The 27,500-nt window shown below is 41.4% G+C and overlaps 1 protein-coding gene across 2 annotated transcripts in view; it reads left to right on the top strand.

Annotated features, from left to right (window-relative positions):
- Positions 1 to 26,601, top strand: part of TRPC1 (transient receptor potential cation channel subfamily C member 1) — a 60,794-nt gene extending 34,193 nt beyond the window's left edge. For both annotated transcript variants that reach the window (XM_066599490.1, XM_066599481.1), the window contains 6 exons: positions 1,983 to 2,122; positions 2,523 to 2,666; positions 9,482 to 9,657; positions 12,298 to 12,499; positions 18,084 to 18,278; positions 24,005 to 26,601. In XM_066599490.1, the coding sequence (XP_066455587.1) occupies positions 1,983 to 2,122; positions 2,523 to 2,666; positions 9,482 to 9,657; positions 12,298 to 12,499; positions 18,084 to 18,278; positions 24,005 to 24,232 (1,085 nt within the window). In that variant the 3' untranslated portion in view covers positions 24,233 to 26,601. The remainder of the gene's footprint in view (positions 1 to 1,982; positions 2,123 to 2,522; positions 2,667 to 9,481; positions 9,658 to 12,297; positions 12,500 to 18,083; positions 18,279 to 24,004) is intronic.
- Positions 26,602 to 27,500: the final 899 nt, after the last annotated feature.

Here is a 27,500-nt window from a genome sequence, read left to right as displayed (position 1 = left end):
AATGGCATTAATGACACTTTAAAATAAATAATAATATCTGTACTCCATTTCTGTACTATTTCTTATCCTAGTAACATTACTATGTCATTAATGGGTTTTGCTTCGCGGTGGCCTGGCCACCCATAACATTGGCACCTACGGCTGTTTGTCACACAAGCCCCACTGTTTTCAAAACATAAAAAAATAAACTGCATCTTTTTAAATGTACGAACTTGTGTCCAGCCTGAAACTGTGAAGAGATTATAAACTGCTGGGAAACAGCTTGTGGCAAACCTTGTGTACCCTTGCCATGTAGGCTTTTCATAAACTCTATGAAAATCAAGCTTGTTTCTAAATTGTTCTTGTCCTTCTTTTTCACACTGACGCGTTCACCAACAAATTACACTTAAAAAACCCAATGGGTTTGCTATTTTAGGTAAGGTTCACATAGCGTTTTTCTTTACGTCCAGCTTTTTTGTATCCGGGTTCCATCTGAATCCCTGAAATCGGTATTCACACAGAATTCTGTACGGAACCATTGGCTTTAATGAATCAAACGGAGACCAAAGCTGCTACGTTGCAAACTTTGGTCTCCGTTTGACCGGATTTCCATTCATTTCTGTTATTTCTGGAGGATGGAATAGCATTGTTAAAACTATAGCGTAGTTGATGTTCCCATTATAAATGGAAACCACGATACAAGTCTGAACTGAGATTAACCCTTTATTGCAATTATTTTTGGGCCAGATATTTTCTATGTATTTTTGAATATCAATGGATGATTTTTTACTGTAACTTATTAAATGCTAATGTTTAATGCATTGCAATTACTATAATGTATTCTAGAAGCAGCAGATAAAGAGAGCGCACTGAAAATGCTACGAATTAGTTTTGTGTTTGTGTGGTTGTATATCTATAAAACTACTTTTAGAAGGGTATCTATATCTACAAAAGCACATGAGAGAAGACAATGAAGAAGTGGGATGAAGAAATAAACATATTTTGGCCTCATTTATAAAAACTGGTTAAAATAAAAACTGTCTTTGTTACCAATAGCAACCAATCAGAGCTCAGGTTTGATTTCTGAAACTGTTCTGCTAAAATGAAATCTGAACTCTGATTACTTGCTATAGGCAACAAAGATAGTTTTTCTTTTAAGGCCCATTTAGATCCAATGATTCTCACTCAAAAATAGCTCAAAGCTGTCTTTTGAGCGAGAATCGGGTCTACCTGCACGGACATCGTACAGTTTTCATTAGCGAGTCGTTCATTGTTGTCTTTCAGCTAGCTGAAAGAGCACGATGAGCCTTATCAGTACCGCGTGCTGAGTTCTATTGTTTCAGCTGGTATTCCACTCAGAGAACACAGTCGTAGTATGAATAAGAGAGCGCTCCAGCTGTGTTCTGCATAACGCGCTCAGAGCGCTCAGCTGTATGCCAGCTGAGCGCTCCGAGAAGACAGCAGCTGTAGGCAGAAGACAGCAGTCCTGCTTGTCTTCTGCATACAGCATGAGCCTTCATTTACACACTTATGCAAAGTGAACACTCAAAACGGTCACTCAAACTGCTGTTTGAGCAAATTTTGAGCAATCATCTTGCCGTGTAAATGCACACAACGATTATCGCTCAAAAGATGTATTTTGAGTGAATTTTGAGTGATAATCGTTGTGTCGAAATGGGCCTTCAGACAGTTCTGATAAATGAGGTCCACTGTGATCGAGGTCAGATAACTGTAGGAATAACGGTCCTCAAGGCGCATTCACCGTACACCGCTGAAGTCTCAGGAAGTGAGGGAGGGCGGAGGTGCGTGGGTGCTGGTAGGGTTTGCTATGGGGCTGCGCGGTATTACAGCGAACACGAGAAATATCTGGCTCTCCAACAAATTTTAACACAAAGTGGGAAAACTTGAAAAGCAGATTGTAAAGATATCAGGGCACGGGGCTTCTGTCCAGAATCACACCCTATATTTATTATACTCACTGAAGCCTCATATTTCTTTTTCAGGGATGGTTTGGTCAGATGTGAAGCGTCTTTGGTATGATGGTCTGGAAGATTTTTTGGAAGAATCTCGGAACCAGCTCAGCTTTGTGATGAATGCATTGTATTTAGCAACCTTCACTCTTAAAGTAGTGGCTCACAGCAAGGTGAATATAACATTGTGCTTTATGTAGCAACTATCAGTGGTTGCATTATAGTAACATTTGTAGTACTGTTGTCCCTAGTTTTTCTTACCTCCATATATGAAGTTCTAGAAGTCAGTGTACCATTTTTAGTATTGCTTATTAGTAGGTCTGGGGCATCACCCGAGCAAGCAAAGGAATAGCTATCATGGAGAATGCTCAGCTGCTTAGAGCATCTGTGCTTTATAGCTAGCCAAGCCTATAAAATAGCCTTTAGATGGATTCTTGGGTTATAAGACTATACTATCCAATAATGCACCAACTGGGTTGATACCATATGTGTTCTACTAATTCAGCTGAGCTGCTGGAAGAAATGAACATGAGATGTGATTTCACAAATGTTTCCTTCATCCCCTTCTAACAGTTCTACGAGATTGCAGAGAGAAAGGAATGGGATGCTTTCCACCCCACATTGGTGGCAGAAGGTCTCTTCGCCTTTGGCAATGTGCTCAGCTATCTTCGTCTTTTCTTTATGTACACAACCAGTTCAATTCTGGGACCATTACAGGTAACATGAAATGCTGTAATATTGTACTGAACCATGCTGATATAATAATCGGTATAGTACCAGGCTGTGCCGTACGTGAGCCCTTGTAGTGTAACAACTTCAGTAACAATTGTCACACTAATTGCTTGTAATTGCAAGTGCAGCTCCCATTGATTTCAGTGAGAATTGCGCTTGCAATTACAAGCACTGGCCGGTAGACAGGCTTCCATTCCGACCCCGGTGTATCTCGACGGCTGCTTATCTCCGACCCCGGTGTATCTCGACGGCTGCTTATCTCCGACACCGGTGTATCTCGACGGCTGCTTATCTTCGACCCCGGTGTATCTCCTGCATAACCCCTTTAAGTTTTAGGGTGGCTGTACATGGAATAACTATCATCCGAATAATCACTCAGTAAAGTGAATGTAATTGATGGTTGTATGGTGTAAAAACAGCCACCAGTAGGATGATAAGCAATAATTTGTTCCCTTAGTCGCTAGCCATTTCATTTTAGCTTACTCGCTGGTTGATTTACCCTTTCCAATCCAATGTCTGATGCCTACATTCTGATTGAAGCTTGTACAGCTCCAATGTCAGAAGACGTCCGACAGGGTATTCTTACCGTCTATAGCCAGCCACTCCGCTGTCGGAGCCTCTGTGGCGCACACACACTGGCTTTAGCCAGCAGATGGCCAATAACCTTGGCCGAGCCAATAACCTTTACAGGGAGGTGTGCACTTCTGCAACCGTGAACATGAACAACAATCGCTCTGTGTAAAAACACATGAACAACAGCTGTTTGTATGCTAAGAACCTGCTATAGCAACTATTTCAAGTGACTATTGGAACTATAGTCATACTCTATAAACCTTTAGTCACTGCCTAAGGCTGGCTTCACAAGGATGTATTTGTGGATTCAAAATTTGCGCTCGCAATACAAAGAGAAAAAAACCCTTGAAATCAGTGGGTTCATTCTCATTTCCCTTTCAACAAGCAAAAAATAGAACATTCTCTATTTTGTACGCATTTGCACACCAAAGGGCACAAATGCGCACTCAGTATGCAACGGGATGAGCAAAACTGTGGGGAAAAGAATACAGCTAGAGCTCATTGGGCTAAATAGCCATTTAAATCAGGGGAATTCAAGAGCCCCCGTGTACATGCCCAGTAAAATGCGCCGATATGCACGCAAAAGCGCCTTGTTCATGGTTCAAATGCGTGTTACTGAAGCGTATGCTCATGTGAAGCCACTCTAAGGGGCCTTTTATACGGAACAATTATCGTTCAAAAACTTGCTCAAACTAGCAAATATGAAATCGTTCAATGTAAACTCCGCCAACGATCGAACGCCGAATGTTAAATTGTTCACTTCTTGTTTATTGTTCATTTCATGTGGGCATAAAAATCATCATCCACTCACTCACTAATCGTTTGGTTTTAATACAGATCGCTCAGTCGTTCTCATTCACTTATACAGTAAATGTGAAGGACTGAACAATTTCTGGTTTGAACGAGCCGACGATGCATCTACCTGTATAAACAAACTGCACGAGTGCAAACTCTGAGATGAAGCGACTAGTAACTAATAAGCAATTTTTTGCTCAGTGCCCTGTCGGTGGCTGTGTGTACATGGTGCAACTATTGGGCGATCATTGCCCCATACAAAGGTAGCTTTAATAAAGTTCTCTTAGAGAAAGACTTTACAAAGATACTGTACATGATAATCTATATATATAAAGGCGAAAGCCCTCACTGACTGACCGACTGACTCACCACTATTTGTCTAACTTCCCGATGTCGTACAAACATGAAATTTGGCAGGAGCATTCTTTAGATCCTAAATAGGAAAAGTAAAGGGGTCACAACTCGATTATTCAATGCTAAGTGCAAAAATAAGTGCACCCCTATGTAATGTAACTTCCCAGTGTCGTACAAACTTGAAATATGCCACGACTATTCTTTACATCCTAATAGGAAAAGTAAAGGGGTTGCAACTTCAATGTTCAATTCTAAGGGTGACTACCCACTACAGTTTTTTTTTCACTACGAAATTCGCAGCGTTTTTTTTCTGCAGGGGTCTATGGGACTTGCAATGTTGAAATCGCGATCGCGCAAAAGGCAATTAACCGCAAAATCACGATAGGTAGTCACCCTAAAACTGTGAAAAGCTGCAATAAATGGGATAGTTCTTTTCTCAGAAAGCATAAAGCTTAGGGAAATTATTTGTATACTGAGGAGAATCTACCTTACCTCTATGTGTATATACTGAGGAGAATCTAATGCTCCTCTATGTGTATATACTGAGGAGAATCTAACTGTCATATCTGTGCATATACTGGGGAGAATCTACTTCACCTCTATGTGTATATACTGAGGCCAATCTAACGCTGGTGTAATCTGCATATTCTAAGGAGAATCTAACTGTCATATCTGTGTATATACTGAGGAGAATCTACCTAATCTCTATGTGTATATACTAAGGAGAATCTAATGCTCCTCTATGTGTATATACAAAGGAGAATCTAACTGTCATATCTGTGTATATACTGAGGAGAATCTACCCCACCTCTATGTGTATATACTGAGGAGAATCTAATGCTCCTCTATGTGTATATACTGAGGAGAATCTAACTGACCTTTGTGTGTATGTACTAAAAGGCTGTAAGGTACATAATGAAGCGGCCATGGGCTGCAGGGATGGAACATGTCTTTAAGGCTAAGAAAGGGCTGCTACCTCCAGTCCGGGGGTAAATATGAATAGAAGGGGCATTACCTTTAAGGATAAAAAGTGAGGAGAGTGGGGGGTGGCACATTCTGCAGAGGGACATCGGTACATGCAGTCTGAGGAGAATCTAACGCTCCTCTATATTTATACATATTTTATTCCTCGGTTCCTCAGAAGTAACCATAACTTCAGAAAATTTTCTGTGTGAACAACAGGTAAACACCTGTACCAAATTAACTCTGGTGAGGCCGGGTATATCAGCTAGTAAATAATAATAATCTAGATTTGTATAGAGCCAACTTATTCCGTAGCGCTTGTGAACTGTATGCGCATGTACACTTGCCGCTACGGAGCATATTTGCACATGAACAATCTTTGTTGATGTGGCTGCTCAAACCCTGCGCTATTGCATGTGCAAAAAAAAGCAGGTATAAAAAAATACATATGAGTAAGGTAGGGCAAGGCCTATTTTGTCTTGTGCATAGGAATTGCGCACGAGAAAAAAACTCGTAAGAATGATAATAAATGGCTTTGCTTCGTCATGTTTTGCGGGCGTGATTTTCAGGCACACGAAAACCTCTGCAAACACATCAGTTAAAGCCCTTAAGGTGACTCTTCAGGCTCCCTGCAGGCATCTCTGCCGCTGTTTGTTGCTTGCAGTCTCACATTAACAGTCCCCAGTCGGACCATTCATGTACACACTGTGGCTTATTTTCCAAGTCCTGACCAGTTCATTGCAGTTGTCTGTGTTTTTACAAGTTTCCACACACAGGACTCCACGTTTAGATTCTCAGATCTATTTATACATGAGAGTAGATGTGATTGGACATGGGGTAAAATAAGTGACATTATTTTCATAACTATTGATATCATGGGAAACTCCACTTCTAGCAACATTTTACAACATAACTTAAATATTTATTTAAAAATAGTAGTTTGGCAAATGTTCTGCTTAACTTTTCTGATTCTGATTAGTTATGTGATGTTTTCTCCTCTGAAGGCATTTTTAAAATCCTTTAATGTAGAACTATGCTTTAAAGTAAATTATCCTTCATTTATGGCACTATTTCATTGGTACAGTAGTAATACCTGATTTTATGATTGACTTTACATGCCATTGCAGACTCCATTTTTCTAGGGCAAAAAATGTATAGGGTGTCTCAAAAGTATGGAAACAACCATATAGAATAAAAACAGTTAGGCAGGCGGTGATCCAATTTTTTATACAAACTGCAGTGAAAAACCTGTTAGGCCATGTGACCAACATGACGGCCATTTTGAATGCTGCCTTCTTGGATTCGATTTTATTTTTTTCAATGGAAAAGTAGGTGTGTGATATATCATACTGGCAGAGAATCTCACCAGAAAAACAATAGCGTGCTTTGTTTTTACATAAATGTATTCATTCTCATGTTAACACAGTGATTTTTCTTCATTATAGGCAATATGAATGATGGCGTTACCTGAAGCAGAAAGTGTTGAGATTGCCCAGATCTCAATCAACATGACCCAACCAGACCTCCGATTACCCACAATGCAGTTGCCAAACTTCTGCTGATGCTTCATCAGTAACATTTTTTTACCAGTCCAAATTTTGGTTTATCAGTTACAGAACGTGTAAAAGAAAGGGGTTAGGCGACTGCACTTTGGCTAATAGGAGGTCTGGTTGGGTGGTGTTGATTGAAATCTGAGGTGAGGAGACATATGCTTCATTCACCATTGGTTTTCTGCTGAAGTTCTCTGCCGGTTTGATATATCACACACTTATTTTCCAATTTTTAAAAATTATGGTTGAATCCAAGATGGTGGCATTCAAAATGGCTTTCATGTTGGTTATATGGCCTAACAAGCCCCCCCCCCCCTCCCCTGCAGCTTATACACAAACGTCTGCCAAACTGTTTTAATAATATATGAGTATTCCCACACTTTAGAGACACCTTGTGTTTTTAATAACTATTTGGCTTGATTCACACGGACTAAGAATCGTGGGCATAATTTGCACTGGACAGCACCCCGATACCCATCTGTGCCCAGTCAGATCTGCATGGATACCGCGCATTGCATATCATATTCATATCTATGAAAATAGACAAGTACAGGACATGCAGTGATTTATTTTTCACATGCACCATCAGACCGTATGAAAAATCATGTGCTCTTTCAGATGAGTGTAAGCGCAGAAACGCTCACGATGGTGTGACTTTTTGTGCTGGGAAGCTTGCGCTATCATGTGCGTATCTGCACTTCTTCCTCTACTTTCTGCACTGCCAGGGACTGTTCACAGCGGTGCGACACACATTCACGCCCTAACCCTATTTTATTTCTCTTTAAGGCACCTGCACATGGTCAGATTTGCATTGTGGAGTCCGGAGTGGGCGTCCACCTCCGGATTCCGCAGCAAATACTGCCCATAGCATGCTATGGCAAAACGCGATTTCCTCTACATGAGCGGAAATCGCTTGGGATTTTCCGCTCGTGGAGGAGAAATCGCAGTATGCTGCGATTCTGTGTGGCTTCCATGTGGACAGCTTGCATTGTAGTCAATGGAAGCCGCCCGCCCCACGGGCCTTCTGCAATCATCATTGTACTGTGCATGTGCGCTGGCGCACCGACTGGCGCATCCACAGCACAGATTATGAAGACTGGCCGGGCACATGGTCGGTTTCTGCTGCAGGATCCTGCATGCGGAATTCCGACCAGGCCATGTGCAGTCGGACGAAATTCTAGAGCCATCAGCCATGAGTAGATAGAGCTTTTTTGTATTTTATATAATACTATGTAGTATTCGTTCACAGTAGCACTTAAAATATAATATAATGCAGACTACACAGTGTTATACCAACAAAGGGTGCATATAACACAATAGTTACATATAATGTAAGGCCTAAATAAACCTGGTGCCCTGTGCATGGGGACCAACAGAGTTGTATGCGACGTCACTGAAAAGCAGACCCATAATTCAGTAGGGTAGAATGACTGTACAAGCATACATATCATACTATTTTCAAAATAGTTCATGTAAGAAATACAACAGCATGTGGCTTCAGTAATAAGCGGTGTAGTTTATGGACCGCCCCTGAGGAGCTTCAGTAAGTATTTCTGCACTGGACAGATGACTGAAGATTACTAGAACATCTCTGATCAACCGAGCTGCCCTAATAAATGCTGTTCATGTGACACGGCTATTAATGAGGCCAATGAAAAGCTTACATTTGTAGCTTGTAGATCTGATATTTTTATCGTAGCAATACAAACTATAAAATATTGGAATAACACAGGAACAACATGTTGTATTACTTTTTCTTGTTTTCTAACGCTTGCAAGTCATCATACACCTGCAACCCTCTGCATGAATCTTGTTTTCGTAGCCCAGAGGTACAGTGGGCAGCAGAGCAATCTCAGCTGTATCTGGTAACCAACAGAGCAAAGAATGTCAGTACAGCACATCAACTGTTATCCTCCAGCTGTAATCTGAGCTGGATATAATCATGGCTGGATTTATACTTTAATGCCGCTCTGTTTCAGAATGATTTCCCTTACTGCATTTGCCAAAGAATAGACAACAACGTGACTCTTCTAAACTTGGGAAGTCATGCATGTTTGCTTAATGCTGCAGGATAAAGTCCCATGGGTTTCAGACATTAAACCATTTAATCCTAGAAAAGAAGGAAATCTTAATCTAGAATCTAGTTTTTGCTTTGAAGTACGACTTTCATGAGAGCGAAAATAGGATTTATACTGTAGTGAAGGTTGGAGGACCTAGTGCATTCTTATGAGGAACATTATGCCACGTACGTTGCCCACTCTTCACCTGTAGTTGATGACCAGTGTGAATTATCAGCAGGGTATTAACTCACAATTGTAAACCACCTTTTTGCATAATAAAAGCAAAACATTCTCTATGATTTCCTGCCGCAGGTATGCTCACATAGATGCTATACAGTGTTATTCAGTGACTTTGTTGAAGCCCTTCACAGTTATAGACCACCTAGGTTGTCTATAACTGTGAAGGGCTTCTACTTTAATTTACTATAGACTTCTTCTGCCCCAGTGACTAGTTCAGTGACTTTGATGATACATTCTATAATACGTATTGCCATTTTTGTTTCAGATTTCCATGGGTCAGATGTTACAAGATTTCGGAAAATTTCTTGGCATGTTCCTTCTAGTCCTCTTCTCGTTTACCATTGGACTGACACAATTGTATGATAAAAAATACATAACCAATGAAACCAAGGACTGTGTTGGGATCTTCTGTGAACGGCAGAGCAATGACACCTTTCACTCGTAAGTCCCTTACTCATATCTGGTGACAAATCGATGTTAAATTATTATTAATGCTGCTCATGTACTATAATAAGTTTACATTGATTGGCAAGACGTGTGGTCACACCGATCTCTGCTCCCGGATGCCTCGACCAGTATGTGAACTGAATTGAATTCTTGGGTGGTTATACTAGTTGTAATTGTTACCTGAATCAAAAAAGAGGAGTTGGATACAGCAACTTTTGAATGTGGACTGATTTGTGGACTGTGCAATATTAATGGCCGTGACAGTTTCCTTCTTGCATACCTTATATTTTCATATGCATAAGCATACATTGGCCATGATAAGCCATATACCGTGTTTCCCCGAAAATAAGACAGTGTCTTCTATTAATTTTTGTTTAAAAAGGTTTAACTTTTTTTACATGTATAGCTGCCTGGACACTATTTAAATTGACTTTTTAAATTAACCCTTTCCAATCCAATGTCGGGCCTGCCCCAACATCATCATTTCCCTCCACAGCTCCGATGTCGGGGCAGGCCCGACACTGCAGTGCAGGAGTGGATCTGCACCCGATCGTCAGACACATCGGGTGCAGATACACTTGTGCCCTGGTCCGCATCAAGGACGCCCGAGGAGAAGGCAGAAAGGGTTTTTAACCCTTTCTGCCTTCTCCTTTACACATTACATAGTGCTCAATTAGCGCTATGCAATGCATAGATTCCAGCCGGCGATCATGTGACCGCCGGTGTCACCTGATCCCCGGCGGTCACATGAACGCCGAGCCGGGAGCCTGCACCGTGGGGGGGCCTGCTTACCTGTCCGTCATCTTCCGCATTCTCCTTCTGTCTCCCGGCCCGGCGATCATGTGACCGCCAGGTGCCACCTGACCCCAGCGGTCACATGATCGCCGAGCCGGGAGGCAGAAGGGAGAATGCGGAAGACGCCGGACAGGTAAGCAGGTCCCTCCCTGCACCCTTCTGAACTCTGTCAGATCAGGAGGGTGCAGGGAAAATGTATTTTTTCTCACCCATTCTCCCCAGCTCCAATTTATTTGGAGCTGGGGAGAATGGGTGAGAAAAAATAAATGGATTGGAAAGGGTTAACTGTTAGCAGGGCTTAATTTTGGAGTAGGGATTATATTTCAAGCATCCTCAAAAAGCCTGAAAAATCATTTGCATCCTCAAAAATTCAGGAAAATCATGCTATGTCTTATTTTCAGAGTATGGCCGCCTGCACACGGGCGGAAATCCCGCCGTGGGATTTCCCGCGGGATTTCTGCCACTGAAAGTTTGCATAGGAGTGCATTACAATACGCACTCCTACGCAGACGGACGCTTGGCCGCGCAAAATCTCGCGCGGCAAACAAACCGAGGCATGTCCTATTTTTGTGCGGGGCACGCACTCACCTGGCCGCCGGCTCCGGTCTGCGCATGCGCCGGCTGCGCGGCAGCCGGCACATGAAAGAGCCGGGGCCGCCAGGTGCGGGTGAGTACGCGCTCGTCCCTGCAGGCTCTCGGGTCGGGTCCCGCGGCGAGAACTCTCGCTGCCGGATCCGACCCGCTCGTCTGCAGGCGGCCTAAGTCTTATTTTTTAAACTACATGTTGATTCATAAAAGCACTATGGTTGGCGTAATGCCTGCATGTGTTTGTTTAGGCAGTGTACACAACTTTACGTTAACACAAATAAACAAAAGGAGTATGAAACCAAACAATTACTTTATTAAAGACATACATAATAATACATGACACAAACAACACAAGGAGATTATATTAAAACCGTGGATCCAAAGGGATTAAAGTGCATAACTGGTCTCAGCATTTCACGCTTGCAATAAAACCCAGCAACATGCTCTATTTTTGTGCATATTTACACATCTAAGGAATTCCTATAAGAATTGATAACCTCAGGGACTAATTAGGCTGCACAGCCTTTTAAATCATGGCACAGGTGTGCCCTATACCGATGTGAACGGTCCCGGGCAGACCAGAAAGTACAGTTAAAGGCGTTGACTTGTCCGTGATAGGACGCAATAGCGCGACCTTCACAGAGCCAAAAGCCGTTCTATCGCAAGCGTATCTGCGCCTACACTCGTGGGAAGGAGCATTTTTAATACAATGGTGAACATGCCCAGCTCTATTACTAGGAAAACCTGTATGCTTTTGTATGCACTGTACACAACTTTGATACACTATATATGCACTGCATATGTGTAATCATTGCAGATGGATTGTCGAAAATCCACACCTGTCAAGTCCATAAGTCTTTAGAGAAAGCAGTAAGAGCTATGATATTACTATGAGTTGTGCCAAAAGACAAACTAACTAGCCATACTACATCTGACAAACATGTTCATTTGCCTTCCTAAATGTTATACAGATATAGTAACTGTGTTTTTATAGGATGGCATGTAACTGAGTCTTCAGTCTATGTTATGACAATGCACTGGCAATGTGAACCCAATAATTGAATTTACAATTTCAGCTCTGCTACATTTGCAATAGAGTTGTTTCCAGATATGACTTTATAATTAGAACTTGTGGCCCTCTCTCTCACATGTATTATATACTTTCTACTTTGCAATACCCACAGTTCCACTTCTGATAATGATTTGTGCACACAAGGCTGCCTTACATATATTGTCTTCTGTCTTCTCCAGGTTCATTGGCACATGTTATGCTCTTTTCTGGTATATTTTCTCGCTGGCACATGTAGCACTGTTTGTGACCAGATTTAGCTACAATGATGAACTTCAGTCTTTTGTGGGAGCTTTAATTGTTGGCACATACAATGTGGTGGTTGTGATTGTCCTCACCAAGCTTCTCGTGGCCATGCTGCACAAAAGCTTCACACTCATAGCTGTAAGTTGTCTATACAGTTTTATTAATTCAGTCTCAAATGTTGTTTATTATTTTATTGTTAAGTTGACATGTTTATGTTACAATTGCAAGTTACATTGTACTTATACCATGTTTCCCTGAGAATAAGACCCTGTCATATATTAATTTTTGCCCCAAAAGAGGCATTAGGTCTTATTTTCGAGGGGTGTCTTATTATACTTACCTAGCAGGTTCGCTCCCGATCCCTCCTGCTGCTCTTCGGAGCTTCGATGTGCTGAGCCGCGGCATTGAATGTGCAATTCATAAATCCCACTCCACAACGCAATGGCTGTGATTGGTTCTTCGACAGTTGCTCAGCCAATCGATGCAGCGCTCGATGTACCAATCACAGCCATCACATTGGTTCATCGAGCACTGCATTAATTGTCTGAGCAGCGCTCGAGAACCAATCAGAGCCATCGCTTCCTGAAGGTGGGATTTATGAATCCCGTAACCAAAAAATGATTTTCTCTGGGTAAACGAGGACTGCAGGAAGTCGGAGGTCCAGGCAGCTGAAGGGTGACCCAGACCAAGCCTCCTAGGTAAGTATTCCATTTTTAAAAAATGTAATACAGCTAGGGCTTATTTTCAGGGTAGCGCTTATATTTCAAACCTCCCCGAAAATCTCAAAAAAATCAGGCTAGTGCTTATTTTCAGGCTATGTCTTATTTTTGGGAAACAGGGTATTCCAGCAACTTACTTATTTATCAGCAGCGACTAAGGCTTCCTACGCACGAGTGAGTGCCATATCAGGCCTAGAAACTGAGCTCAATATCGCGCACTCGGCAACATGTGATTTACCTGCGGATGTGAGGCATTTTTCTTTAACAACACCTCCCATCACTTTAGGTAAAGTAGAATAGGCAAATGGTGTTTCCCATTGTTCTCAATGGGAAACCTTGCATTGCACTCACATGTACATCGTACAATGTGTTTTCCTATCCGATTGAAAACAGTGGATGATGCTTTCCAAGAAAGGTGGAAATATAAGACATGCCACAATTTTTTTTTGCACTGCGAAGTGGGAAAACAAAAAAGCTCATGTATACGACTCCATTCAAAACAATGGAGTTTATATTCATGCGAGGTTTGTGTGTCTCTCAATGCACAAATCTCGTGCAATTTTCTTGGCATGTGAAAGCGGCCCAATGAATATAAAGTGATCTCAAGTTGTGGCAAGTCTGATATAAAAAGGATGGGAGGACTGACTTTATGCCATTGAGTTTTCAAAGAATAATATAATAATATACAAAATATTTATTGAATCTCATGAACAATTGCACATGAAATAAAAAGAAGCTGGGGAAAAACACATTGGGGTCCATAGTCGGGCAGTATTTTCTTTTCCACATTGGCAACATATGTCACTGTGGTAATTAGTTCAGGGGGTATTAGGCCTAAATGAATGCCTTATGTGGTGTTCTTTCATTTTGGAGATACACCAATCAGCCATAAAACGAAAACCATCTGCCTAGGGCTTCTTTCACACGAATGCATATCAGCCGGCCGTTTTCACAGCCCGACGATATACTTTACGTTGTAAGTGAATTAATGCGCCGACCTCACCGGGCCATCTCCCATTTCCCCTCCCTCCTCATTGCAGGCCTACCTGCCTTCCTCCTCTTTCATTCTGTGCAGTGGGAGGGGGCGGGATGGGGGTGGAGCCAAGCGGTGGTGGGAGGGAGTGGCTGCTAAATTCCCTCCCTCTGTTCTCCCCCCCACCCGTGCAGGCTTACCTTTGCCTCCCCTTTTGTTCTGTGCAATGGGAGGGGTGGGACAGGGACAGAGCTAAGCATCGGTCCGCCCCGCCTTCTCCCATTGATGGCTATGGACAAAGGGCGGGGAGAGTGCTCCGCCTCCGCCCCGCCCCTTGTCCATAGCATCAATTGGAGGAGGCGGGGCAGACTGACACTTAGCTCCCTCCCATTGCACAGAACGAAAGGGGAGGAAGAGGTAAGCCTGCACAGGTGGGGGGGAGAACAGAGGGAACTCCCTCCCACCTACAGCCGCTGCCATGGGCTCCCATAGGAGCCCGTGCAGCGGCTGGGCGTATTCCGGCCAAAACATAGTTCCAGAACTATGTTTTGGCTCTGACGTAAAAACGCCCGGCGCTATATTAGCTTGGCCGGGCGTTTTTACGCCTCACCAATACGCCCATGTGATCTGTTCCATCAGATCACAGCGCATATTGGCCGGCCATGAAAATGCCGGCCGATATGCGCTCATGTGAAAGAAGCCTCACATTGTGTAAATCTCCATCATGCAACTAAAACATCTCTGACCCATTGCAACATGCACTCCACAAGATATCCATGGATCAGACTTATTTTTTCAGCACATCCCACAGATGCTTGTTTAGACTGAGATGTCTGGAATTTGGAGGCCAAATCATCACCTTGAAACCATTCGTGAACATTTTTTTGCAATGTGGCAGTATGCATTATCCTTCCGAAAAGGGTCACTTGGACACCAATGACCCTGTTGCTGCTTCACGAGTTGTTCTTCACCACTTTTGGTTGGTACAGTATTAACTACTGTATACCAGGAACATTCCACAAAACCTGTCATTTTAGAGATGCTCTGACCCAGTTGTGCAGCCCTCACATTTTGGCCCTCATCAAAGTCACTTATATCCATATATTTTTAGTGCTTCCAATGCATCAAGAACTGACTGTTCAGTTCCAGCCTAATATATCCCCCTTTGATAGGAGCCGTTGTAAAGAGATCATAGAATGGTTGAGTTGAAAGGGACCTCCAGAGTCTTCAGGTCCAACACCCTGTTCAATACAGGATTTACTAAATAAGACAAATGTCTATTCAGCCTCTGTTTGAAGCCTTCCATTGAAGAAAAAATCACCACCTCCCGTGGTAACCTGTTTCACTCATTGATCACCCTTACTGTCAGAAAGTTTTTTCTAATATCTAATCTGTGTCTCCTCCCTGATCAGTGTATATTTTGATATTGTTCTTCAGGATTATACATGCAATAGAAGTTTGCATGTGTATGATACATATTTAGCTACAGATATTTGTTAGAAGTTCTGTTAAACAACGTACTACTCTTCTTTTTCTTGTATGGTTAGAATGTTTTCAAAAACTTGTGGAACTGTTGATGATATGAAATAAACATTTTTTATTTCATTTTCGGATGAGCTTTAGTTGACGTGATCATCTTGCGGCACTATAGACTCATAACACCGTATAACACACTTTTTGTTCCCAAGTTGTAACCCTTAGTTCCTGATGCTTTATGAAACAAACGTTTAGAAAATATCTATCAGTAGCTTTATGCTGGGTTTTCTGGTTTGTAGCCAGAAAAGCAATTTATTGAAAACATTTTTTATTATGCAAAAAAATCTTAGATTTTTCCCTATTTTTGTTTTTATAAATCAGTAAAGCTAATTCCACTCAAGTAAAGCCTCATTTACACGAGCATTTTTACGCAGCTATTTTGCCGCGATAAAACGTTGGCCGAGAATCGCAACCATGTGAAGCATTGGATTTCAATGCATTCATTCACATGGACGATTTTTGAACACATGAAAAAAATTGCACAATCAAAATGTCAAGGCAGCGTCCATTTTCAGTTGCTGATTTTTCACACCGTGTCAAAAGATAGGTCTTGACCTATTTTTTGACGAAAAATGCTGGAGGCTCCCATAGACTCCTATAGCAGCTGAAAAAAAGGGAGGGGGAGGGAGTGTAACTGCCGCCCTGAAAAAAAACAGCTGGCGCTATTTAAGCATTAGAAGTCATTCCAAGGATTTCTGTTGACCAATGGAATTCCATGCTGCCTCATATTTTTCACGCAATACACCCGTGTGAATGGATGAGAAAACGCTAATTAATCTCAGGACTCAATCGCAGCTATTCTTTCTGGATGCGATTTTCGCCGCAATGCCGCTGGCATAAAAACATATTGCCTATGTGAAAGAGGCCGAACATTAACATTTATTCATATACAAATAACAGTAACAACTAGAGATGAGCGAGTATACTTGCTAAGGCTAACTACTCGAGCGAGTAGTGCCTTAGCCGAGTATCCTCCCGCTCGTCTGTAAAGGTTGTTGCGGTGGTGAGCAGGGGGTAGCGGGGGGGAGAGAGGGAGAGAGAGATCTCTCCTCCGTTCCTCCCCGCTTTCCCCCGCTGCTCCCCGCCGGCCCCCGAATCTTTGGAGACGAGCGGGAGGATACTCGGCTAAGGCACTACTCGCTCGAGTAGTTAGCCTTAGCAAGTATACTCGCTCATCTCTAGTAATAACACTTTTTTTCTTTGTTCCCGAGAATGTAACACTAGTTTTGTATAGCATAGGTCACATGTAACTGGTAATGTGCTTTTATTGAGTCACAACTTTGGTTTTGTACCAATTAAGCCGGTATTGTAGCTAGCCCTATATATTATGCAACATATCCCTGCAGGCATCACATTCAGTCGCAGAAAATTGTAAGCAGACTTGTCATTGCACATAGTGCATGCATCTATTTGTATATACCTGTAACCTCTCAAGGCCATGGGAAAACCAATGGAGATACTTTTTCTGATGTCGCCTGCAAACAACAGAAAGTGTACTCCAGATTTCCAGGTAGCTCCAGACCTACAAAAACAAACTGATGCAAGAGAGATCTAGATTAGCAGATTTCTTAAATGACGTCATAAAATGTTAGCAGTTTGACTTTTGGTTGGACCAAAAGATAGACAATACTGAAAAAAAAAGGATCAAAGTAATTTGGGTAGAAAGACACATTATCAAACAAAGTCCATCAGCTGACTAATCCATAGATGTATTCTGTGTAATCTCGGTGTATTGCTAGCAGTGTGATCATTTTGTAGCTCATTTAAAAGACATAATCCAGCACTTGATGTAAATCCCGTGAAAATGTCCTTTATTGGCAAAAACTGTTTAAAATCCATTTGCTTACAAATTACGTATTTCACTTTTAGTTATAGCCTATTACCACTTTATCAGACAGATGTATTTAACTGCACCTTATCCTATGTAAAAGGGGGCATTTGTGACTATGTATGTGCCTTTTCTGGTTTTCATTTGCCTTTCTCTTTATGTTATCTCTGTAAAATGCCATCTGGTTGGCTGGAAACCAAATAGACCCCATAATAGTCAATAAGGTACATTTGGCACCTTTGATTTCCTGCCTATGATGGTTCCCTTTGGCCAGTGGGTGCTATTTTCCTGCTCCCATATCAGTGCAGTAAAATGGAACCCATAGCACTAGTATGAACTAGCCCTTAGTGTCACATTGTATAACACAATCTTCTACCTATTATTTTTTTATTATAAACAATAGTAGCATTATTCAAAACACTCAGATTTGTCCCTCTGTTATCAGAAGGACCTTGGCCATGCTATTTCTGTTCACTCCCGGTTGACAGAATGTACCGTGTTGCATTTAATATAATGTTTCACAAAATAACTATGCCATTGTTCCTCAGTCAGAGGCTTCAAGTATTTGAATACACATGATCCAAGCTGTGTGAACAGATAACCTTGCGTGTATTATTTCTCTCCATCCTAACCCCTGCCTGTGTCTGATCTCTTTTGGCCTCCTAGAACCATGAGGATAAAGAGTGGAAGTTTGCCAGGGCTAAGCTGTGGCTGAGCTATTTTGATGACAAATGTACGCTCCCTCCACCTTTCAACATTTTCCCATCTCCCAAGACTGTTTGCTATTTGTTGAGCAGTCTGAATAAGTGGATCTGTTCTCATACTCCATCAGGAAGGGTTAAGCGACAAAACAGTCTTAAGGTAAGATGGGTAATCATATTCTAAACTGTTCCAGATGGCATAATATATATTTAATATTCTAACCTTAGAGCTGAATCTAAGATAACCCTCCAAGAATTTACAAACATGTATCAAGGATTTACAGGAGGAATGTAACAAAGAAGAAGCATATTTCAGGAATACGTTTTGGTTACTTCATTTATTACTGAGTAAGGATGCTCCATTGTTGGTTCCTGCTTTAATCCTGCTAAGATTCGTAGTTTTTTTTAAACAACCATTTGGGTTATTATAGAAATTTTAAGTGCAATTCTATTACTTCAGAAGTTCGTACTGATCTAGGATTTCCCAGTTTGGAAGGAAGACTGGCTACGTTGAGGTGTTTGGATAGAATAAAAAACATATGCTTACATATTTTTCTTGTGGCTTATGTAGTTCTAACATATTCTACACAGCTACGCAGATATTGTCATCACTCATATCAGTCGCTGTCACTAGTGAGGCTGATAAACTAATTTCATTATCATCACACACTGGGCTTACCTTTATAGGAAACCAATAAACCTATCACTATTTTTATTGGAGTATTGGAGAAAGTAGAGAACCCAGAGTATAACCACATAAACAGGGAAGGAATACAAACTTCATTCAGATGTTGTCCTTGGTTGGACTCATACTCAGAACTCCAGTATACAAGGCAATGAGCCACCAATCTTTCCCAGGTGCAAAGAGGTGCAGAATTCTTAAAAAGGCAGCTAAGGATTTGTTTATTAAAACTGGCCCCCCATATGCATGTGGATGTAATCATTGTATGCACACTTTTTGTCTCTAAGTTTCTGCTAAGATTTCACTCCCTTGCTCCATCACCATCCACAATTTATGTAGACACAAACTGCATTTATGAACTTTTATTTAGTTCTTATTATTACAATATTGTTTGAAATCTCGTAGGCCATTACCCAATTTGACACTAACTGCAGATGGAAGAAATACTAAACTGGGGTTGAAGCTCCATAACATATATTCCAATATGCGTAGTGTAACAGTATTTTTACGCTATCTACAGGATAGGTAATAAATGTCTGATTGATAGGGGCCTACCACTGGGATCCCCAGTGATTATAAGAATGGGGTCTCTTGTCCCCTTTCCTTTTAACTCCACTCCAGCCAAGCATTGGTTCTGCCACTCCATTTAACTTTATGGGACTGCTGATGAGAAGCTGAGTACAGCACTCAGCTATCTCTGATTCTCCCATAGAGTTGTATGGAGTGACAGGATATATGCATGGCTGCCACTTCATTCAAGCACTGCGTTATTGCAGGGATGCAATGAGGAGGAAAAGGGATGCTAAAACCCTCTTCTCGTGATTGATTGAGGTGCTAGCAGTGAGACCCCCAGCAATCAGACATGTATCACTTATCCTCTGCATAGATGAGAAATATCAAACCTGGGAAAAGCCCTTCAATAATTATCATTGGCAATAATAATCTTTCAGCAGCCCTCACTGACAGCAGCAGAAGATAGTGGCAGGCACGGTGATTACAATGCTACATCTGCTGTATGCATCTCTGCAGTAATTTGGAAAAAATTTGCATTTTATTAGTAGTAACCACACAGAAAACTACAAGAAGTAGTCCTCGATATTCATGTGCTACAGCTAACCATGTTTTCCATGCCAGTCACTGACTGATACCTGTCTCTCTATGCATAGTAATAAACAGACAGCAGTCAACCAGTGGCAGGAAGTTGGGATGAGTGTGGTAGTCTTCGTCCCATGAATATCAAGGTCTACTTCCTGTAGTCCTCTATGTATGTGCTGCTACTGATAAAATGTATGGTTTTTCCCAAACTGCAAAAAGGACTGCAAAAAATGTTAACAAATTTCTTTTAAGCTTAGGTAAAACGTATAGAACATACTATGTACAATGCAAAAAGTTGAAAAATGATGTGTGTTTAAGCACACAAAATTTATTATTTAACCAATTAGTATTATAATCTATTAACCCTTTCCAATCCACTGTCTTACGTCTGAAGGCATTCTAATTGAAGGCTGTACAGCTCCGATGTTGGAAGACGTCCGGCAGGGTATTCTTACTGTATATTACTGGCAGCTCTGTTGTCAGGGGCCTCTCCAGCATGTCCCATACTGCAGTATTGGCTCTAGCCAGCAGATGGCACCATTGCATAATGGCAGAAAGAGAAAGCACCCTAGGAAACCCTGAATCCAAAATTGGATTGCAAAGGGTTAACTATTACAATTTCCTAAATAATGATTTAATGTTTAACTAGCAAAAAAAAAAATATCGGTGTTCTTATTCACTTATGTCTACAGAGGAAAGTTTGATAATTATTTTAATAGCTGCCATTAAAAATAATACTTTTTGTAATAAAATGCACAAGTTTATGACAACTAAAACCACCTAACAGTAATTGTGCCACAATATTTCATCTAGTTCTAAGACCCTAATAACAGAAAAAGACTTATATAATTATAATTATAATTCTCAGCACTGATAGATGTAATTTTTTAAATTTTATTTGTTCAAGACCAAGAAAATTTATGTAGCAGGCATTTCTATGAAAAATCCAATATATTATAAATACACATGGCCCTTTGTATGTTAGAAAGGTCTTGCCAAGATCAAAACAGGTATCAAATCTTCAAAATATTGTTCCTTCAAATCACTTGAGCTAAAAGGATTAGAAACTTGCTGCAGAAATACAATACCTGACTACAGTATGAAACACTTCAATATTATAAAACACAACAAAGTCATTATATAATCGGGATCACTTGTGAAATATGACACCTGCTTCTCTGCAGTTTTTCATTAAAAACATCTGAAGGATTTATGACACAACGGGAATCCGAAACAGGCTTCTTTATACCGTCATTCCTTCTTCTGCAGCATCTGAGCAGGCGGCTCTTGAAATGATTTCCTTCACAGCGTGTTCCTACATTCTATACAGCCCACATGAAAACGCCAAAGCCTCTATTCTCACATCTTATTTCAAGGAGGCATGTAGATACAAATAGAATATGTAGCTGCAAATTAAATATAATATGGCATTACTGGTTTATCTATAAAAAGGCTAGTTATTTCTGGAGCTGAGCTGTAGAACCAAGGCTGCATTTACATGCCATGTCGGGAAGCCAACTATTAGGTCTTATTCACTTATTGCAGATTTGGTTAGTATTTTGCATCAGTATTTTGAAGCCAATTCAGGAGCAACTGTAAAGAAGAGAAGAAATATAATAAATCTTTCTATTATACACTGACATGCCAAAAGTCATGGGATAGCAGTATGTAAATCTATTATGAAATAGGGATGCCCATACTGTGTAAGATGTGAGGTGTTATCTTGTGAGTGGGGTTAAACACTAGCTAGTGTGCCTATGATAAGGCGAATGATGGGAGTTGGAACGAGGTATGATAGTGGGTGCCAGATGGATAGGACATTCCATTTCCGAGGTTATGTGGGCATTTAACATTCCTTGATCCTGTCATATGTACCGGGAATATGTCATAAAAGGCATTACCAACCCCATTGAACAGCATAGTGGTTGGCCCCATGGCGCTTAATGATTGTGACCGGTGGCATCTGGCAAAAAAATTCTCCACGTGAACAGACAAGTGACTGTGTTACCACCACAACACCAGATAAAATGCCTCACCTGGACTCATGAGGTTGCTACCTGAACTCTCGAGGACTGGGAACATGTATTAAGCACAATGCATCACAGTACCAATTGTTTCACGCTGATGGTAAAGAATGTTTGTGGCACAGACGTATGGCGTAGCCATGGGCCTCAATTGTGCAGAGTGGTAGTGGTTCCATACTGATTTGGGGTGTGTTCTCATGGCATGGGTTGGGTCTATTAGTTCACCTAAACATATTTACCGATTCCCGCTAAGTTTCACTGCTTGGTGACTACTTGCAGCCCTTCATAAATTTTATATACTCTACAATGATGGGATATTCCAGTAGAATAATGCACCATGCCATTGAGGCTAGCTTGTCCAGAATTGGTTCAAGGAGTATTCTGGAGAGTTACTACAAATGACATGGTCTGACATGAGCCCACTCGAGAATTTATGGGATGTGGTGGAGAGGTACAAGATCCTACACCTACAATTCCATGGAGCTGTAGGTGTTTATCCAGATGGCAAGGCTCAGCATCCCTCCATACGTCTTCCATCGACTTATGGAATCTATTTCCCATAGAGTTGCTGCACCTAGCTGGGCTAGAGGGGGTCTTACACGATATTAGTTCTTGTCCCATGACTTTTGGCATGCTAGTGTATTTCCACCGTGTTCATTATCTACTCCTGGTGTTGGCTTACAAATATTGTTATAAAATACAGATAGTTGTATATGGTTGCATTTTTGATAGGATGCTGTTAATATTTTTCTCATAACAAGGAACATATACACAGATGATAGAGCCCCATAAACAGAATACTGACAGCTCAACCAAATGTATTATGCCTTTATTAAAGATGAATCCAGCATTCTATGTTTAGTTATTTTATAGAAGAGCTCTGCTTCTCGGACTCAATAAAGGATATACGGGTAGTTCTGACTGTATGCTGCTACGACTAGGGGAAACAACTCCATATGGATTAATGCTGCCAGTATGGAACTCAAGCAGATCTGCATACAGATAAAGTTAGATTGAAGCCATTAATACTCATATTTATCTTTTCCACAGATTTCATTTCTACAAACTATAGTTTTACTATATTGTTTCAGATATTTTCTTGGTACATGACAAATTTTTCCAGCAAATGCATAAGTTATTTAATGTATAATTCACATATCAAAATTCCAGAACTTTGCAGATACCAAGTTAACTGTGCCTTTAAATTTCTTGGAAAATTGCAGAAAACAATTACATGGCTTCATAAGCTTCCAATTGGTATCATTTGAGTTAATTTGAGGTTTGCCTATAGCAGTACTTTAAGGCCTACTTGCCTTTTTGCATGACGGGGGCTGCATTCAGATGAACGTATATCGGCTCGGTTTTCACGTTGAGCCGATATACGTTGTCCTCGTGTGCAGGGGGGGGGAGGATGGAAGAGCCAGGAGCAGGAACTGAGCTCCCGCCCCCTCTCTGCCTCCTCTCCGCCCCTCTGCACTATTTGCAATGGGGAGAGGCAGGGCGGGGCTAAGTTCTGAGAATTAGCCCCGCCCCTGCCCCACCTCTCCCCATCGCAAATAGTGCAGAGGGGCGGAGAGGAGGCAGAGAGGGGGCGGGAGCTCAGTTCCTGCTCCTGGCTCTTCCATCCTCCCCCCCTGCACACGAGGACAACGTATATCAGCTCGGCGTGAAAACCGAGCCAATATACGTTCGTGGGAATGCACCCTTAAAAGGAAAATCAACTTGTTGACGAAAGGAGATAGAGGAGGATCATTTTGATGAATCATTTTGATGAATAGGCAAAGCAGAGTCAAGTAAGTTGCAACAGAATAGAGCGTTACAACAGCGAATGACCAGAAACATCTCTACTCTTGACCAGAGGATAGTTCAGGCATTGAGCTTAGCATCATTCCTGAGCTGCAATACCAGACAACATCTATGGATCAGAGTAGAGATGTTTCTGGAAGAAAGCAGCCATGTTTTTCTAATTCCATACAAACCCTTTAATTTATGTGTTTCACTTTTTCTATAACCACATATTTGAACGTTTATGTGAATTACTTTTGATTACATATGTTCATGCTAATAAGTTCTTTGAAATTACAGGAATGGAAGAGCCTCCGGCAGAAGAGAGATGAGAACTACCAGAAGGTCATGTGCTGCCTTGTACATCGATACTTGACTTCATCGAGGCAGAAGATGCAAAGCACTGACCAAGCCACAGTAGAAAACCTAAATGAACTTCGCCAGGACCTTTCTAAATTCCGGAATGAGATGAGAGACCTCCTTGGCTTCAGGACCTCGAAATACGCAATGTTCTACCCTAGGAATTAAGACCCTCGCTATAGAACTGACCCTTTTTGCCAGTAGAGCTGTTTGTAATGGTATTTTCTGAATTTCTTTGTGCCAGTATTTTAAAGACTGATCCTTAAAGTGTGCATCTCATTAGACATTTCCTTTTTTTAACAAAGCAGTGGGACAAATTACTTTTTGGCATCTTGTCCAATTCCTCTATCAGTAATGAGTGTTCTACTTCTTTACTGCGGGGCACTGATCTTTTATTTTTCCATACGCTTTCTACAGATATTCACTCTCTTAGTAGCAGTGGTGGTCTGCAGAGATTCTTTTAACTCTTGGAGCAGAAGATTGGTCCTTCATCCACTGGACCCTAACTTTATACCATCTATTAGTTGGCTTATGCCAGGTTTTGCAACAAAATCTTGTTGCCATTTCTAGCACATGATGCCGCATTTAGGTCGTGCCTCTTCCCTGAAAAGTCATGCCACTTTTACAGACATGGTGATAAGTGTCTAAAACACATTACAAATGTGGTGCAAAGCATATAAAACAGTTTTTTGGTGTAGTTTGCACCAAAAAACTGACAAATGTTGATAGTAAATCTGCCTTAGTGTCTTTCAGTAGTAGCCCATCCCATTATGCCTTGCTGAGACATCACAGGTAGTTGTGACCAGATGTCATGTACCAGAAGCTAACATTATATAATATCATTCCAAATTGGAAGCAAGATGCTGGAGGAGCACAAATGAAGGTTGCAGAAAAAGATGAGACTTCCCACCATATCCTATGCAGCTGCATTTCGCAGGCAGTGTGCATACTCCAGACGAGAGGTGTAACTAGAAGCTCTTGGGCCCCGATACAAAATCTCTAACACGGCCCCCTACCTACCATGTGTTGTTTATAATACTAGTGTCTTCCTACGTGACGGAGGGGCCTTTGGGCGCCCTAAGTCTCCAGGCCCTGGTAGCAACTGCTACCCTTGTACTCCTTATAGCTATGCTCCTGACCACTGCATAAAAGGTAAGACATTACTGGTTGTTAAACGCCTTGCATCATCAACAGGAAACTGGAGGATTTTGTGACATCAGCAGAATAGATAGCGCTTGGCAAACTTACAGTCATCACCCAGTTCATTCCTGTATTATTCCATGCAATGGCCCAGCTACATTCTTTATGATATTTTATTGTTCAGAAACAAAAAAAAAATAAGTATACTGTGAGGTTAATTGGCTTCCTATGAACTTGATCCTAGTGTGTCTATAATAGGGAAATTAAATTGTAAGCCACATTATGGACAGGGACTGATGTGAATGGTGCCAATCTCTGTATAGCACTGTACAAGTAACAGAAATTACCATAAGTAAAATAAACTACAAGTGACAGTGGGGGTATCAGTTGTCATGATAGGTGAGAAGTCGCATGGGACACTATGGTTTGCACTGCAGTCTCCCTTATAGTATGGTAACAAGATGCTCAAAATGGTTCATCCTGCTGCTTTATTAAGAATAAGCTATTATGGGACGTACATGTTAAATGAGTTGTCACTTCTGAACTACTGATAACCCCATCCTCAGGGTAGGTCAATAGTTGATCGGCAGGGGTTTGCCACTCTGAACACCCCTGTGATCAGCTGCTCACTGGGCTGCTCTCAGTGTGTATGAGGCCAGAAGTTGACAGTCTTGACTGGTTGATATTGCATGATTGCAGGCACTATTTCCATTGAATTCAATGATGTGCAATATGAACCCAGGCTGCTGCCAAGTGTATGAAGCTTCCAGCTTCCTATAAACTTAATAGTCTGGTGAACCGCTGTTTGCCAGAGCTCCTGAGCAGTGGACCCCGCCATCAACGACTGATGGTTTTTCCTGAGGAGTATGTCATCAATAGTTCAGTAGTGGACAGCCCTTCGTAATGATTTTCTCTCTGTATATTTTTATTGTTCATTATGGTTCTGTGTAACAACATTGGATTGTCGTTCATTTTACACACATTTCGTTAACTGAAAAAAACCTAATTATTTATGCTATTTGTTTCTTTAAGGCCGGTCCTACACGGGTGTATTGTCCTTGCATGTTGTGCACACAATACTACCGCACGGCACACAATGCTAATATAGTACATCTGTGTTGGTTTACTCACACCTGCAATTTTTTCGTACAAAGGAAAAATTGCAGTATGTTCTATCTTGGCGCGTATTACGTGCGCATGCACGCCCATATAGTACACGGTGATTAGCGGCATGCAGCAAGTACGCATGTCATTGTGTACTTGCTGTGTGCTCGGGCGCTTGTCTCTCTGGCCCAGCGTGCAGTTACTTACGGCTATGTGAGCCCGGCCTAAATCAATAATTTCATGGTTGTACACAGCAGAACTTTATTGTTTCATATTGTTTATTTATGACGAATCACCATAAAAAGATATAATAGTTATATTATTCTCAAAAACATCTGGCTTTGATATCTTTCATTTGGAGTAATAAGGGATTGCACAATTGTGGGGGTGGGTGGGGGGGGGGATTTGTAATGATACCATCTTTTGTCTGGCTAACTTTATTGCAATGTTATGCGACAGAATTATAGAGCATGAGATTACTTTTACGCAGTGATTGGAGTCAATTAATTTTCGAACCCAGCATCGTCTATTTTACCGTGTATTACACGCGATAGAGCCCTATTGTTCTCTATCAGCGCATAATATACACAACATCGCTAAGCGACAGAGCAGGAAATAAAAATAAAAAAAAGAAACAAGCCAGACTGTCCATGACAGCGTACGCTTCTGTGAGCCAGGCCTAATTCCACACACTTTTGAAAACTAGTGAGATATAAAATGTATAAAAAACAAAATAAATCTGAAAAGAGGTATGTATCCCAGTCTTGTGGATCAATCAGTTTTTTCTGGCTTGGTCTTTCAGGGGCAGAATTTTTTGTTTTGTCTTTTCCACATATCCAAAAAAAATTGTCAAAGTCATATATCATGTACTCCAAAATGGTGCCATTCCAAAATACAACTCTTCCAAAAAAAAACAAGCCCTCATACGGTTATGTTGACAGGAAAATAACAGTTCCAACTGTTGAAATGAAAAAAAAAAAACTCCAAAAACTGCTCATTATTAAATGCCACACTAAGGGGCTAAAGCAGGGGTGTCAAACTCATTTTCACTGAGGGCCGCATCAGGCTTATGGTGACCTTTAAAGGGCAGATTGTAAGGCCGCCTGCAGACGGCCGGGTCGGATCCTGCTGTGAGAATTCTCACAGTGGGACCCGACCTACGCCCCTGCAGGTACCAGCGTGGCACTCACCC

The sequence above is a fragment of the Eleutherodactylus coqui genome, chromosome 1, assembly GCF_035609145.1.
Source record: "Eleutherodactylus coqui strain aEleCoq1 chromosome 1, aEleCoq1.hap1, whole genome shotgun sequence".
Taxonomy (NCBI): domain Eukaryota; kingdom Metazoa; phylum Chordata; class Amphibia; order Anura; family Eleutherodactylidae; genus Eleutherodactylus; species Eleutherodactylus coqui.
This window is presented reverse-complemented; position numbering and strand designations above follow the sequence as displayed.